The sequence below is a fragment of the Chinchilla lanigera genome, unplaced genomic scaffold (assembly GCF_000276665.1).
Source record: "Chinchilla lanigera isolate Chin_1 unplaced genomic scaffold, ChiLan1.0 scaffold00015, whole genome shotgun sequence".
Taxonomy (NCBI): Eukaryota; Metazoa; Chordata; class Mammalia; order Rodentia; family Chinchillidae; genus Chinchilla; species Chinchilla lanigera.
The window spans coordinates 15,331,080-15,347,351 of NW_004955416.1; the positions used below are offsets into that span (position 1 = coordinate 15,331,080).

At 51.3% G+C, this 16,272-nt stretch overlaps 1 protein-coding gene across 1 annotated transcript in view; it reads left to right on the top strand.

Annotated features, from left to right (window-relative positions):
- Window positions 1-8,990: 8,990 nt before the first annotated feature.
- LOC102024459 (arpin) overlaps window positions 8,991-16,272 on the top strand; it is a 58,948-nt gene continuing 51,666 nt past the window's right edge. Inside the window, exons 1-5 of the mRNA XM_005381538.2 lie at window positions 8,991-9,168; window positions 10,933-11,008; window positions 12,738-12,870; window positions 14,270-14,476; window positions 14,766-14,929. Of these exons, the coding sequence (XP_005381595.1) occupies window positions 9,077-9,168; window positions 10,933-11,008; window positions 12,738-12,870; window positions 14,270-14,476; window positions 14,766-14,929 (672 nt within the window). The 5' untranslated portion in view covers window positions 8,991-9,076. The remainder of the gene's footprint in view (window positions 9,169-10,932; window positions 11,009-12,737; window positions 12,871-14,269; window positions 14,477-14,765; window positions 14,930-16,272) is intronic.

Here is a 16,272-nt window from a genome sequence, read left to right on the forward strand (position 1 = left end):
GTGCCACCATGCCTGGCCCAGCAACAGTTATTTTGAATAAAGGGAAATGGAAGGTTTAAATTCTTTATATTTCTCTATATTTTCCGAATTTTGTATAATGATCAATAGAATTGAAAAAATAACAAACATTCAATTTTATAATAAAATCTAATAGAGCAAGGTCACTGACTGCGTTCTGAGGGTCCTTTGTCTTCCCAAGTCGGCATGACCCGGATGCAAAGAGTGCCAAAGGTTTCCAGGGTGGAAAAGGATCGCTTTTCTGCTTCCCGTGGTAATGGCAGGCAGCAAGGACGCATTGAAGGCCAGTTCCCTAACGCCCGTGCTGCACGGCAGCAGCATTTGTTACCAATTTTACCAGTGTTACCATGTTTACCAATGTTACCATTTTATTTTATTTTATTTTTTGTCTTTTTGAGACAAGAGTTTTGCTATGCAGTTCAGGCTGGCCTCAAACTCTCAGCAATCCTCCTGCCTCAGCCTTCCAAGTGCTGGGATTACAGGCCTGTGCCACCACTGCAGGTTAGTGTTACCCTTAGCAGCTCCTCTTTTTGTAGGAAGACTGGTCTATGGTGGCACTGGCAAGCTTGAGAGAAAGCCTGCTTGTGGCTTTCCAGTCCTCAGGGATCACCCACTTCTCCACGGCATGGAAGACAAGGACTTAAACACCATCGGGATATGACTGGGTCCCTAAGCAGCCATCTGTCCATCTGGTCAAGCATACGGTGTCTAGGAGTCAGAGCCAGGAACCTGGCAGAAGGGCAGAAGGGCTGCACATCAATTCTCAAGGGGCTTATACTGGTTACATTGGTCTATCCCACCTCCGTCTGTTACAGGATTCCTTTCACAGTCAGCATTAAGACATTTACAATATTCTGGATGTGGTGGGACATGCCTGTCATCCCAGCAGCACTCAGGAGGCTAAGGCAGGAAGAGCTCTCTGAGTCCCAGGCATCCCTGGGCTACATAGTGAGTTCAAGGCCAGCCTGAACTACATAGAGATACCCTGTTTCAAAAAGACTAAAAGAAAGAAAGAAAAAAAAAAGACATTTACAACACAAGGGCAATTGTTTTCTAAAGCCTGTGTCCTGGAGTAGCTGCTATGATAGCAGGAGTCTGGAATGCCAGACACTTCTGTAACCACAGGTGCTATACCCTGACAGAACTAGGCTTCAAAGAGGCTCTGGTCCGAGGAAAAGGCAGGTTTAACCCTTTGCTGGAAACAGGCAAGTCTTTCAAAGGCCGTGGGCAAGACAGTTACGCTGGGGTGGGCAGCAGGCGTGACAGTGAAAGAGGACACTCTTCGTGGGTCCCTTGCCTCAAACAGCCCCGTGTGAGTTACTGTCACTCTGACTGCCTTAGTAGGGAGGCTCCTGCAGGGCAGAGAGAACTATCTGGGGGCCTAACATCAAGATGTCCTACCACAGGCCCAGGGCATAGCTCAGCAATAGGGCACTTGCCCGCCAGGTAGGAGGCCCTGGATTTGATCCCTGGCACTGAAAAAAATAAAGTATGTTTTAGCTGGGTGTGGTGGCACACACCTGTAATTGTGGCACTCAGGAGGCTGAGGCAGGAAGATTGCTGTGAGTTCAAGGCCAGCTTGGACAAGGAGAGAGAGACCCTATCTCAAAAAAAAAAGTCCTGCTGCATTTTCCTGGGAAATTAAGCCCAACCATGATCTTTCAGGATGCTCACAGTATAAATCCTACGCCCGCAGAAAGCCCCAGTTAAGATATCAGGCAGACACATTTAATGTGTGTGTTGTAGGCAGGCATGGTGGCCTGCGCCTGTAATCCAGCCCTTAGGAGACTGAGGCAGGAGGATTGTCACAAGTTTGAGGCCAGTGTAGGCTACATGGTGAGTTCAAGAACAGCCTGGACTACATAGTGAGATCTATCTCAAGAAAAATAAAGCCTATTGCAACATAGGATGGATGTATTGAATTATAAAACAATAATATCAATATATAATTGAATATAAATAATATGTACATAAATACATAGTAAATGATAATATAAATTATAATTATTTGCAAACATCTAAGCAGGTTCCTTTGGAGACAGGTAAATGCCTACATAAACACATAAATTTGAGATTTATTGCTGAATGACCAATCAGAGGACAGACATGTTACACAAATAATATGCACAGTTTTTTGTTGTTGTTGTTGTTTGTTTGTTTTTGTCTTTTTTTGAGACAGGGTCTTGCTATGCAGTTCAGGCTGGCCTTGAGCTCACTTGGTAGCCCAGGCTGGTCTCGAACTTGCAATGATCCTCCTGCCTCAGCCTCCCGAGTGCTGGGATTACAGGCGCAGGAAGAGCTCTCTGAGTTCTAGTGTGTACCACCACACCCGGCTACCATGCACTCTTCTCTCTAGTGTGTACCACCACACCCGGCTACCATGCACTCTTGATAACAGTCAAGCATAGCTGTGTCTAATATGCATCTTCATAAATCAGTATGTCATGTGTTGTAACAATGCACCTTGAGCTGGCTATATGGGCAAGCAGTGCTCATTTAAGGATGGGTCTATTGCTGGACATGAGAGATAGGGGCCAGTGGTTCTACAGGACATGGAGTCACAAGAAATTCAAGCTGGAGTTCAGGGTTTGAAGAATTCTGATGAGGTTCCAGAAGAAGATGACATGACTGCATTTGAATAAATATAGATTTTTGTACATGAATGAATGAATAAACATAGATTATTGTACACACAAAAAAAAGATATCCCCTGAAAATAAGCCCTATTGAGTCTTTGGGAACAAAAGTTCATATAAGACTTGGTCTTATTTTTGGGTAAATACGGTAGGTTCTGCAGGCTGATTGTCGCTGGAAGGGTTTGATCAGTTCCAAATAGGTTCCCCTAGAAAAACAAGTTCAAGAGGAAAATTCAAGGTTGAAAGGACAAGAGTCACGAGGGGGAACTCGCCCTGTTGGTCATGGGATTGTCTCCTTGAACTACACAAATTAAAACAGCATGGCACCTTACAGAGAGTAGTGAGACAGAATAAAAGCTAAGGAATCTTTGCAAGCAGAGTATCTGTTTTTTAAAAAATATGACAAGATGTCTTTCATAACCTTCCAGGGATGTATTTAGTTCCAAACAGAATGACAAATTGGTGGAAAATATGAGGAGCTGTCAGCAATGAATAAGAAAAAGATAATATCTCAACACCGGGGGCTTTCTAGTGACCCATGGACAGCAGGCAGGGTGGCTGGGCAGGCAGCTGGGGCCCTCACATCCACTGCCCCGTCCACTGTGGCTGCCCTCTTTCTCACGCATGCAGCTTAGGTCTCAGGGTCTGTGTGTTCAGATGGGGGGAATGGGAGCCCTTATGCGCAGAGTGTGGGAATGTGCTTGTAAAGTGGTGTGTTGTGGCTTGTGTCTAGGTGTCCCCCCAAAGCCTCACATCCTTATAAGTGGGGCCTTTTCAGAGGTGGCTGGATCTAGAGTTCATCACATGGAATTGATATGGCGCAATGCTAGGATCAAGGGCACTAGGGTTAAAGGTGTGAGCGTTATCTGCCCTAAGTAGCCTAGATAAAACGTAAGGGATAGAAAGAGCTGTGTGGGTCTGGGGATTTAGCTCAGCGGCACAGCGCCTGCCTGGCAAGCGCAAGGTCGTGAGTTCGGTTCCTGGTACCGGAAAAAAATCCGCGCCCACCCCCCCACCAAAAAGAAAGAGCTGTGGTTGTCCCTTGTTACTTGCTACCTTCTGCCTGCCATGAGCTGTTTCCAGGTCCATGCAGTGTCTACCTCCACCAGACCACAGTGCATCCCAGAGATGCCTGGCTTCCCTGACTGCACTTGTGCTGCTGGTGGCTGCAGAATGCGGGGTGGCAGGCCTTGCCGGGTGCATCTGAGGTCTCATCCCTGTAGCCTTGTATACACTCCTCACACAGTGTCGAGAAAGCTCTGGTATCTCTACTCCACTGTCATGTGCAAAGGCCACTCTCAAAGCTTTGTGTTCAGGGTTCTCAGGATGCCAGGTTTTGAGGTTCATCTCCCTAGGGGCTCAACCCCTCTTCTCGGGCAGCTCTGTCACACTGCCTGCCAGGTGCTGAGCCTGATGTCTAGCAGTTGGCCCTGAAGCTCTGGGTCATGCCAGTTCCCTTAAAAATTACCATTTTAAGCTGAGTGTGGTAGCACAGGCCTGGAATCTCAGCACTCTGGAAGGCTGAGGCAGGAGGGTCACAAGTTCAAACCCAGTTTGGGCAACCTAGTAACTTGGCGAGACCCTGTCTCAAAATCAAAAATAAAAAGATCTAGGGCTATAGCTCTGTGAAGGTACTGGGTTCAGTCCTCAGTACTGCAAAAAGAAAAAAAATTTGCCATTTTAGAGCCTCCTATATTTTTCACACATCTAGTGTTGGCCCTTAGCTACCCTGAACCCATCATCATCTTTTTTTTTTTTTTTTTTTTTTAGAGACAGGGTCTGGACATGTAGTCCAGGCTGGCCTCAAAGTCTCAGTGATCCTCCTGCCTCAGCCTCCTGAGTGCTGGGATTACAGGCATGTACCACAGGCCCGGCTCATCATGCTCTTTCTTGTGAGGTTCACTGCTGTTAATAAAAGCTGGCTTTGTTTGCCAGCCTGATTCCTCCTACCCGCAACTAACCATAGGAGAAAATCTTGGTCATCTTCCTGTCACTCCATGCCAATGACTGTCACCATCACCCACCACTAACAGTGGTGTCCCCAGTGACACGAGGACAGGAAGTTACCTGATTTCACAGTCCTGGCCTGGGTATCTTCTCTCCCTGGTCCCCTTTGGAACCCGCAGTGCGGTGGCCATGAGGTGAGGTGTGGGGATGGGGGTGGCTCTGTGGTCAGTGGTGTCTCAGCAGAGAGACTGGGAGGAAGCTGAGGTCAAGGTGTCGAGACAAGGGATGTCAGGTCCGAGGCGGATCATAGATTTTCTTTCTGAAGCCGGCTGACGCCATTTGCATTTATTGATGCGATGTGATGGATGAGCGCTCCTCCTCCTGGCATCATATTTTATGTCATTCTTTCTCTCTGGAGCGCTTCCTTTGTTTGTGTCTTTTGCTGTACTGTTTATGGTGCTTTCTTCAGGCTATTTCACAGCATTGGTGGCAATTTAGCATGCCATTTCTTTTGGAGCACCAGACCGTCAGGATGAGAGGTGTCAGATATACTAAGATGTGATCTGATGAGTAAAACTGAAGATTCCACACACAGAAGCACACTCCTTGTTTGTTTTACTGTTTTGTTTGTTTGTCTGAGAAACAGAATTTGCTATGTAATTCTTCCTGGCCTTACACTCACCATGTGGCCCAGGCTGGCCTTGAATTTGAGACTATCCTGCCTCAGCCTCCAAGTGCTGGGATTATAAATGTGCACCACCATGCCTGGCTGTTTCACTGTTGTATTTGTGTCCTAAACAAGAATCCTGATAACATCTACTATGAGAGAGAGAGAAAGAGAGAGGGAGAAGAGAGAGACAGGGCCAGAGACAGGGACAGAGGAGACAGACAGGGAGAGAGATGGAGACAGAGACAGATATGCCTTGCTTTGGTGAGAACATTCCCGAGGGAGAATTTTGATTTTGGCTTGGGTTAGTGAGAAACAAATCCTTCACTTACAGTTTTATCTCTTGGATGACTACAATTTTCTGCACATTCTCTGGCTCCTGACGTTTTACACCTTGGTCCTTCTCCGTGACCCACGAAGTCTCAGCAGCAGGCCCTGGAGTGCACGTTTCCTCTCCCAGACAGCCAGAAACATCTCTCTCATTCCAGGCAGAATGGGCTGTGGGCCACGCACACCCATTCCACTGACCCAAGCTAAATACATCCCATGTCACCCACTCTCCCTCATCCCTGTCCCTTCAGACCTGACAAAAGCAGAGGAGCACTGTGGACAAAAATGAGACAAGGATCTTAACCGATTTTTAAAATTGCCTTATCTATAAAAATTGTCTTATCTATAAAAATCTGACAAAAACGTCACCTGTGCTAACATATTGTGGGATCCATCACTCACTGCCATCCTCTGGTGGCCCGTGGGACACAGGAGTCCAAAGCTTAAGCTTCTATGGCTCTAAGTCTGCCTCTGTAAATGACAATATTATAAAACAAAACAAAACTTTAGCCAGCTGTTTGAGAGGCTGAGGCAGGAGGACTGCAAGTTTGAAGCTGGCCTGGGCTACATAGTAAGACGCTATCTCAAAATAAAAAATAGAAAGGGTTAGGGATGTAGTTCCATGCTAGAGTGCCCCTGGGTTCAATGGCTAGTTCTGAAAAAAAAAAAAAAAAAAAAAAGAAAGGTGTGTTGGCTGTATATTTCAAATAGTAAGTGGTATGAGCCTAAGAGGATTTCAGGGCTGGGGGTGTGGCTCAGTGAACACTTACCTAAGTCAAGGTCCTAGGCATGAACCTCAGTGCCCCAAATAAAACAAAACCTCCCTTTCTCTCCCAAAAAACCTTGGTACTGTCTTCTGGTATACCTTGTGCTTTATAACTTAATAGACATTAAGAAATGCAAATTAGGTGTGAGGAAGCCCAGTAATATTCTGAATTTCCACTCTGATGACTGGCTTTATTAGGAATTAAATATCCAATTTAAAAATACTTTTTTTCTTAAACCAGGCATGGTGGTACATACTTATTATCCTGGCACTTGGAAGGCTGAGGCAGGAGGATCACCTTAAGTCTGAGGCCAGCCTGGGCTACATAGTAAAACCCTATCTGAAAAAATAAATAATTTTTTTTCTTGTTCTAGTTTACTGTCTTGCTGCTGTCTGGTCTGCAGGTTGTGCTGAGGGTGTGAAGTTGCAGAGCCTCCAAAGCAGGAGATAATCCTTTCCTTAGAGAGGTATTTGGAATGGTCCTGACCAATGGAACTTTCTGCAGGATGAAACTGTTGTATACCTTTGCTGTTGTCCAAAATGGTGGTCTCCAACTACAAGTGGCTCTGGAGCACTTGGGATGTGGCTAGTGAAACAAAGCAACTGAATTTTAATTTTAGTTTGGTTCAATTAATTAAAAAGTCTTTTTTTCAGGCCGGGGGACACGACCGTAATCCAAGTACTTGGGAGGCTGAGGCAGGAGGATCAGTGTAGCCTGGGCTACAAAGTGAGCTCAAGGCCAGCCTGAACTGCATAGCAAGACCCTGTCTCAAAAAGACCAAAAAAAAAAAAAAAAAAAAGTCTTTTTTCAATGCTGAGAGTCAACCCCAGGGCCTTTGAGCACAAGATCTCCAGGGCCATAATCCCAGCCTTTATTAATACTAAAATAGGCACCTGTGCCCAGTGGCCACCATAGAGAGCAGCACAAACTCCCCACCCATAAAAATGTTTTAATTTCTTCTACAAATGAAGAAAAAAATTAGGCTTAAGAAAATGTTTTAATATACAATATTAATACATTCATCTTTACACCAATGCAGTAGTAAGATACAAATTTAATAAACTGTTGCCAGGAGTGGTGGCACATGCCTGTAATCCCAGCATTTGGGTGGCTGAGGCAGGAGGATTGCTCCAAGTTCAAGGCCAGACTAAACTACATGGAAAGACGCTGTCTCAAAAAACAAAACAAGGGGCTGGGGATTTAGCTCAGCGGCACAGCACCTGCCTGGCAAGCGCAAGGTCATGAGTTCGGTTCCCAGTACCGGAAAACAAAACAAAACAAACAAACAAACAAAAAAAAAATCAAAAAACAAAACAAGGGCTGGGGATATAGCTCAGTGGTACAAGCTCTTGGCTAGCAAGTGCAAGGTCCTGAGTTCGATTCCCTGTACAAAAAAAAAAATAAAACAAGAAAATTTGTTTTCAACAAAACAAAAACATACACGCACAAAAACCCAAAACAGGGCTGGGGATTTAGCTCAGTGGCACAGTGCCTGCCTGGCAAGCGCAAGGTCGTGAGTTCGATCCCTGGTATGGGGAAAAAAAACAAAACCACAAAAACAAAACAAAACAAACCACACACATACACAAAATTTGTTAACAGGGAAATAAGCTCTTGAAAACAGAAGTGCCAAAGACATAGGAAGTCACAGTGTATATGTGTGTAAAAGTCTGTGTACCAGTGTGAGCAAGGGTGTTTCCTCCAACTCTGACCATTCATCAGGACTCCCAGATGTTCATCCACTAGACGGCACACCTGGCCTCCCTGAGTGAGCGCACCTGTCCCACCCTGGCACAAAGAGCCCAACTACCCCTTCAAGCCCAATGCACCTGCAGATTGTGACTGCTTAGGCAAAGGACGTGTGTGTGTGTGTGTGTGTGTGTGTGTGTGTGTTTGGGAGGAGGTGGGTAGCTGTGTGAGAAGAGGGCAGAGAGCAGCTGTGTCTGGAGGAGGTGAGCTCAGGCATCTTTTTTTTTTTTTTTTTTTTTTGTCTTTTTGAAACAGGGTCTCACTGTGCAGTTCAAGCTGGCCTTGAGCTCACTTTGTAGCCCAGGCTGGTCTCGAACTTGCAACGATCCTCCTGCCTCAGCCTCCGCAGTGCTGGGATTACAGATGTGTGCCATCACGCGCGGCTTCAGGCATCTTTAACAATCCTGCCCCCCCACCCCCACCCCGTACCGGGAATCGAACTCACGACCTCGCGCTTGACAGGCAGGCGCTGTGTCGCTGAGCTAAATCCCCAGCCCTTCAGGCATCTTTACACGCCCTGCCTTTGACTCCATTTTCCGGGGGACAAAGTGGGGGCTCGGCATGTGGAGGACCTGCCCGACACAGCAGGGCTCGGAGGGGCGCGCTGCAGACCGTGCACCCCATCCACTCCGAGGGGTGGTCTTTTTCTCGGAAAGGCGCCTCTCAGAGCTGATCCCAGGAAACATCCTCGGGCTCTCCGGGCCTCAGTTTCTCCTTTGGGTGAGCACGGGGGCAGGAGTTCCCTTTAGCTGACCAGGAAGGAGAGGAGAGGGCCGCGGCCCGGTCGCCTGCGCCCGGGTTCGGCTCTTTCTCCCCCGCCGCGCTCTCCACTTAGCGCGCGGCTCCTTTAAGCCTCCCCGCCCTCCGGGGGCGCCGGCCGCGCCCTTCCGGGATCGGGATCGCGGGCCGGGAAGCTCTGGTCGCTGCGCGTTCCCGGCCGGCCTCGGCCTGCGACCCGGAGCATGAGCCGCATCTACCAGGACAGCGCGCTCGGGAACAAGGCGGTGCGCAGCGCGCGGCTGCCGGGGGCCTGGGACCCCGCGGCGCACCAAGGGTAGGCGAGCCGCGCCGGGTCCGGGTGGGGACAGAGGGGTCGGGGTGGGCATCGGGGCTGCCAAAGCCGCCCCCGGGCCCCAGGCCGCGCTTCTCTTCCCGATCCCGGGCCGCGGCTGCGAGGCAGGGCTCCGGGCACCACCGGCTCTCGCCACTGGGCACGCTGTTGTGCCCCGGGGTGGGGTGCTCGAGGTGGGAGGCATGCGTGGAAGATCTGGAGCCACAGGCAGGTCCTACCCAGGGTTACGAGGATGGGACTGTTCCGTTTGCAATCACAGACCCTAAAGAATTGTGCCTGTAATCGCAGCTACTCCGGAGGCTGAGTCAGGAGGATTGCAAATTTGAGCCAGGGCAGGGCAATTTAGTGATTTAGCACCAGTGTCTCAAAGTAACATAAATAAGTTAAAAAAAAAAAAAAAAAAAGATCCACAATGCAGCTCAGTGGAAAGATTTGGGTTCAATCCCCATTACGGCAAGCAAAACAAAACAAAATTGTGCTAAGAGAATAAACCAGACTCAGAAAAACAAACACTATGGGAGCTCACTTACTTGTGGGATGTAAAATATAAAACTCACAGAAGCAGAGAGTGACCTGTGGTTTTCAGGAGTCGGGGCTGGGGAGGGAGACGTGACTGAAGGGGACAGACTTTGAGGTGGGGCATGAACAGGTAGGTTCTGGCCTCTAGCTTACAGCCTGGGTGGCAGCGGTCGGGTTAAATAGTTTAGTTGTAACAGTCTCCAGGCAGTGTGGGTGGAGATCAGGTTGTGCCTCTTGAACGTTTACAGTCTTTGTCAGTTCAATGGTTTTAAAAAAATTCAGGGAGGGCGTGGACAGAGGCAAATAAAGTAGGTGAGTTTTCACTTTTCCTGGCTACCTCCTCACTGTCCCTACCTCTATCCCATTTCTGGGGTTCCCAGAAAGAAAGCCATCAGGTCTGCTTTTATGAAAACTAAAGCCGGGAAGTGGGGAGGGGGTGAGTTTCTCTCAGTGTGCGATCCTGTGAGCTTGGGCTACTCCCAAATGTCTGAGTCTCGTCGTTTCCTTGGGTTATGACCTGGTGATAGGAATATGAAAATATTTTAAAGTAATTGAAAAGGGAGGATAATTTATAGCTGCTCAGGTACCTGCTCCTGATCCCAACTTGCTTAAATTTTTAAAAATTAATTAATTAATTAATTAATTATTGTCTTTTTGAGACAGGGTCTCCCTGTACAGTTCAGGCTGGCCTTGAGCTCACTTTGTAGCCCAGGCTGGCCTCAAACCCCCAACAATCCTCCTGCCTCAGCCTCCCAAGTGCTGGGGTTACAGGCGTGCGCCACCACTCCCAGCTAAAAATCATTTATATTTAGTAAGCACTTCATAATTTACAGAGCACATTTGCATACGGAAGCCTACACTGTCATCCCAGAAGCGGAGAGAGGAAGCTGTTTTTCTCCCCTTTTAGTGGTGATTAAGAAGACCGAGGCTTTGGTCACGAAGACTTGGTGTCCCTGAAGGAGGGGCCATAGCTGGATCTGACAGCTTCACAGGCTTCCCCCTGTCCTGGACCAGGCTTTGGGACCCTCAGGGGAGCAGAGACTCAGTGTAGGAGGCACAGAGAGGCATTGCTCAGTACCAGGCCTCAGAGGAGTAGGGGACTAGGAGACTCTTGGCTGAGACATGCTTTGTCCCCGTGCGGGCTCCAGCCTGGGCTGCCGACCTCCAAGGGTGGCTCTTTCCTGTCGACTGACAGAACCAGTGTCCCCCTTTGCCTCTCATCCCCAGGGGAAACGGCATCCTGGTGGAGGGAGAGCTGGTGGATGTATCTCGGCACAGCATTGTGGACGCCAATGGCAGGAAGGTCAGTTTGCAGCCTTGGCAGTGGCGCTTGTAGGGCCACCGTCACCCACTGAAGTGTCCCAGCCTCACCCACCGGGCTCTGCGAGTGCCCAGACCTGGATCCAGCCGCTCCCCGAGGGGCTCCCAGGGCAAGTGGGAAGTAGGTCATGACATCAGCAGCCCAACAGGACGAGCAAGTGGGGAGGGAACAGGTAGGGGCCGTGCTTTGCAGCGGACATGGGGGACAGCCTGGGTCAGAGCTGAGAAGGCAGACCAGGCACTGCGCCCAGCCTGGCCTGCGTGTGCAGCCTGCCTTCAGTCCCTGTGTTGATTCCCTCTTGTCTGGGGGTCACGCTCTTTATTGCAGGTGCCTGTGGGCAGGCCTGGAGCTCCCCTTGCTGCACTGGCCAGCCTGTCTGTGAGCACTGGTCCTGAACTTGCACCCCTCTTTCCCGTGGCCCACCTTATCTCCCTGGTCACTGCGATTCAGCTCATCCAGATGTCCTCTCAAGGGGGGACAGAGGTCTGGGGTTGCATGGAACCTGGGTTTTTGTCCTGCACACCATGGAAATAGCCTCTCCTCCCAGCTCCCCAATTTTCATGCCCCGAGATGCTGTGCCCATCCTCCCCTCCTTACATACCTGTTGCCAGGTGGGCACACCCATCCAGCTTGCCTGGAAGAGCCTGGCAGTGTCCCCATGTTAACGAGGGGCTGGCCAGCCATGGCTGCCCTTGCACAGGCAGGGCCCCTGCCCAGTCCCTCTCCCGACCCCTCACTCTGCTGATGACAGTGCGGTGGCCACCCGGCCACCAGCCTGCAGATCCTGCTTGCCCCCGGTGAGCAGTGCCAGGTGGGTCCTGATAAAACCCGGCCACAGCCACCCCCGGAGCTCTTCTCTGGCCTGGGCTTGGTCCCGGAGAGACATTGCTGAGACTGCCCCTGCTGTCCCCGTGCCTGTCAGGCTTCTTCTTTGCCCATCTGAGAAACCCAAACTCTACATGCCAGCTCAGCATCCCACCTGCCTTCCCAGGCCAGGATCCCAGGAAGCTGCCCAGCACCCAGAGGGGCTCCCACATGCACAGGGGCCTGTGGACCCGGCTTTTTCTGGGCCCTCCTACACCTTGTTCCCACTCTTGTGCATCTCTCCCCCTTTTGAGGCCTCACCTTCCTTGTTCCCCAGGACGTGGTCCCTGCTTCCTCAGTGTCTGGGGACAGCTCTTCCCCCTGCTTTGAGCAGAACAATCTGCAACAGCGCTTAGAGATACAACGCTTAGAGATACTTCCTGTTTCACACAGGATGTGCCCCCACCCCATATCCCGGCCCTGGGCCCACAACATTCCCAAAACGGGATCACCTTGTTCCTGGGCACCGGGGGACACTGTGGCTCAGGAGGCTGGGAATTATTTGCCCCGGCTCTGTTGGTACCCTTTCTGTGGCCCCTTGGCAGTGCCCAGTGTCTCTGGCTATGTGGGAGCCTTGGAGCCCTGTCCTGGGCTCCCCCAGTCCTGGACTCCTGGCATGGTGGCCATAGCAAGGGTGGCGGGTGCTCCAGTGACACATAAGTGAACATGTGTGTGCATGGGGCATTGGGCCTCTGAACTTGCTTTTGGAGCCAAGGTGGGATTTCGGGCAGAGTGTGAGGCTGTGAGTGCTGCAGCCAGAGCCACTGTGTGTGTGTGCCTGCATGTTCATGTGTGTCAGGGCTTGGTGTGGGTGAAGCAGCCCCTCACGCTGTCTCTGCCCACCCAGGAGCGCTACTATGTGCTGTATATACGGCCCAGCTGCATCCACCGCCGAAGGTTTGACCCCAAGGGGAAAGAAATCGAGCCCAACTTCAGCGCCACCAGGAAGGTGAACACAGGCTTCCTCGTATCATCCTACAGTAGGTACCTGTGGCCCTCCCTCTCTTGGTGGGTTAGGGTTAGGGTTAGGGTTAGTTATGGGACTCCAGGCCCCCAGAAAGTAGCTTCTCTGCACAATTGGCCTTGACACTGGTGTCTGAGCTCCTTCCTGCCCCATACTTGCAGGGAGACCTTCATGTCCCACGTTGGCCCCAAGGACCAGACTCACCTTCCCCACTCCTTAGATTTGCTGCAGCCTAGCAGAATTCTCCCCAGACTGGGGTTTGGGCTTTTTTTTTTTTTTTTTTTTTTTTTTATAAGACAGGGTCTTGCTATGTAGTCCAGGCTGGCCTTGAACTCACTTCGTAGCCCAGGCTGGCCTTATTCCCTGAACCCTCAGTAAGCCTGGGTCATAAGGCAGGCCTGCACCCGTGCTGCGGGTCCTGGCACTGGACATGTCCTCTGGCACTGGCATGGACTCCAGCTGGTAGAGGAGGGGATAGGCCTGGGACTGCAGCCTGCAGGGCTCGGCATCCAGGCAGGCATAGACCAGGGACATCCTGGAGCAGGAAGTGCAGCAATCTCCCCCGAGCCTGAAGCTGGGACCTGCTGGGTTCTGGGGCTGGGAAGTGTGTTTCAGAGAGGAGTGTGCCAAGGGCACAGGGCTTGGCCTTGATGACAGGAAGCTGTGAGAGCTGGGCATGGGTGCCAGGGGAGCAGGTTTGGGGAGAAGAGCTCTGTTTGGGACATGCTGACCTCAAGTTACCTGTGGTCCCTCCACTGGGGGACCTGGAGGTAAAGTCCTGGAACTTGGAGAGGACTGGGCTGGCGGGACACGTGGGGTCATCAGTGGCAGAGGGGAAGGTATGGAAGTGGGCGGGTAATCTGGAGGAGGCAAGGATCATGAGGTGGGCAGGCCGCAGACTGTCACAGGAGCTGGAGAGGGGCCACTGTTCTCTTCCCTGAACCAGTGAACTGTGAGTATGGGGCCCAAAACATCTCTGCTGCTTCTAGCAGAGCCCACTCCAGTCAGGGAGATTCCAAGAGCCTTAGAGACCCTGCCTGGCCCTGGGGAGTCTCTGTGGGAAGGCAGAATTGTATGTTGGTTATTTGAGTCTTGCCTTCTCCTTTGCTGTGTGACCTTGAACCAGTTACTTCACCCCTCTTGGCCTTGGTTTTCTCATCTATAAAATGGGAACCGTCAAAGCATGTCGGTACTCATGGGGGGTTTTCTGTGTGCCAGAGACAGTGCCAAGCGCTTCTGTATTGTATTTCACTGCAACCTCCGCGGTGAAGTTCCTTGAGAGCTCTGCGGAACAGATGCTGAGTCCTGCCCTACAAGTGGCCGTGAGCATGTGACGCTCAGCCCTCCCCAGCTCCTGCAGTGCCCTAGAAAAGGGCTGCTGGCCCAGCAGTTATGGCCCTGTGCTGTGTCTGCAGAGGTAGAAGCCAAGGGGGACAGCGATCTGCTCACGCCCGAGGTGCTGAAGGGGCTGATGAACAAGCCCGAGCTGCTGCAGCTGACCGAGAGCCTCACGCCCGAGCAGACGGTGGCCTTCTGGATGCCTGAGGCAGAGATGGAGGCAATGGAACTTGAGCTGGGGGCCCGGGTACGGCTGAAAACACGGGGTGACGGCCCCTTCGTAGGTGAGCAGCGCGACCTCGTGCTGGCCTGATGTCCCCTGTGCCTGCATGCTTAGTTCCCATGGATCCGGAGCAGCCCCTTGAGGTTGATTCCTAAGTCCCAGACAGGTGGCCCGGGGACATTAGCCTGGACACTGTGGGGTGCCTCCTATTCCTAGGTTCTTGTGAGGACCCTGGTATCTAGCGTCTTAGTGTCCCTGTAGACCTAGGCCTGGGCAACCTCCCCAGAACAGCCGCAGCCTCCACTACTGTGCCACCAGAAGAGGGGACATCTGGCTTATCTCTTTTTCAGATTCATTAGCCAAACTGGAGGCCGGAACAGTGACCAAGTGTAACTTTGCTGGTGACAGGAAGATAGGAGCGTCGTGGACAGACAACATCATGGCCCAAAAGTCTTCACAGGGAGCTGCAGCGGAGATCCGAGAGCAAGGAGATGGCGCAGAGGACGAGGAGTGGGTGCGGAAAGGGCATCATTGTTTGCCTGGCTGGGGCGCGGTTGGTCGTACCTTGTGGCAGGAATTTTGCACGTGTGGTTGTGGTTGGCGGTAGAGTGAGGAACGGCCTCCCAGGTGGTCTGAAGCCTATTCATGGCCATTTTTCGTTTTTTGGTTTTTTTTTTGTCTTTTTGAGACAGGGTCTCGCTATGCAGTTCAGGCTGGCCTTGAGCTCTCTTTGTAGCGCAGGCTGGTCTTGAACTTGCAACAATCCTCCTGCCTCAGCCTCCCGAGTGCTGGGATTACAGGCGTGCGCCACCACGCCCGGCCGTGGCCATTTTTCTGAAGAATATTTCACCCAAAGATTTGAATTGATGTCTAGAGGCCCCAAATGGAACATGTAGAGCGTAGAAGTCACAGAAAAATGGGCTCATTATCCAGGAAATGAGGAGTTGGTTCCTTCTGACAAACCAGGGAGCTGCCGAGCCGGCTCCAGGCCAGCTGGAATGGTGCGAGGCCAGAGCAGGTGCCCAGGGCCCCAGGAGTACCATGTGATTGAATCTATTTGTCCGATCACACAGGAGACCTCTACACAGTGTGCTGTGTCGCCCTCGTCACTCTGCCCCTTTGCCTTTCTCTAGGATGACTGACATCGTGGGCCATGCATGCCTCCGGGCCGGTGCCTCCTACCTACCCCGCTGGAGAATTGCCCCAACCAACTTCCGCCCTGAGCTGGACAGAGCCGGCGGAAAGCCTTGCCCGCTTCTTCCTGTGACCATCTCTGAATTCCCATTCAAGGACCTCAGCTGAAGCCAAACCAAGACCACGACCTTGGCCAGGAGACCCTAGGCTCTGGCTCATGGGGCAGGGGACTGCTCTTTGGGTACAAGTGGAGCCTCTCTGGACATCTTTCCTTGGCAGCAGCCTTGTTCCAGGACAGTTGGAGAGGAACTGGTGCAGTGTGGGTACCCCGTGTAGACAAGTCCCGCTGGCCTAATGCAGAGGGCTTGTTGTTCCCACCCCTCCCTGCCTCCCCGCCCGGGCCTGTCTAGCCCTGTGCTGCAGCCTCTCTTTCGTGCCTCAACCTCCCCTTTTCTTCCCCACCTCATGGCCAAGGTGCCAGTTCTTCATTCCTCTGAGCAGTGTTCCCCCGGGTCCTGTCTTCTGGCCTCACACGCCTATTGTCGGTGCAGCCCTCTGGTCCTTTTGTTTTTGCAGTGTTGAGGATGGAGCCCAAGGCCAAGTGTAAGCTCAACAAGTGCTCTAACCACTGAACTAGATCCCTAGCCCTGGGGTACATTTTTGTGATCACCTTTGTTGTTTTGTACTTTGAGAACTTTTTATGTGTTTTTTTTTTTTTTTTTT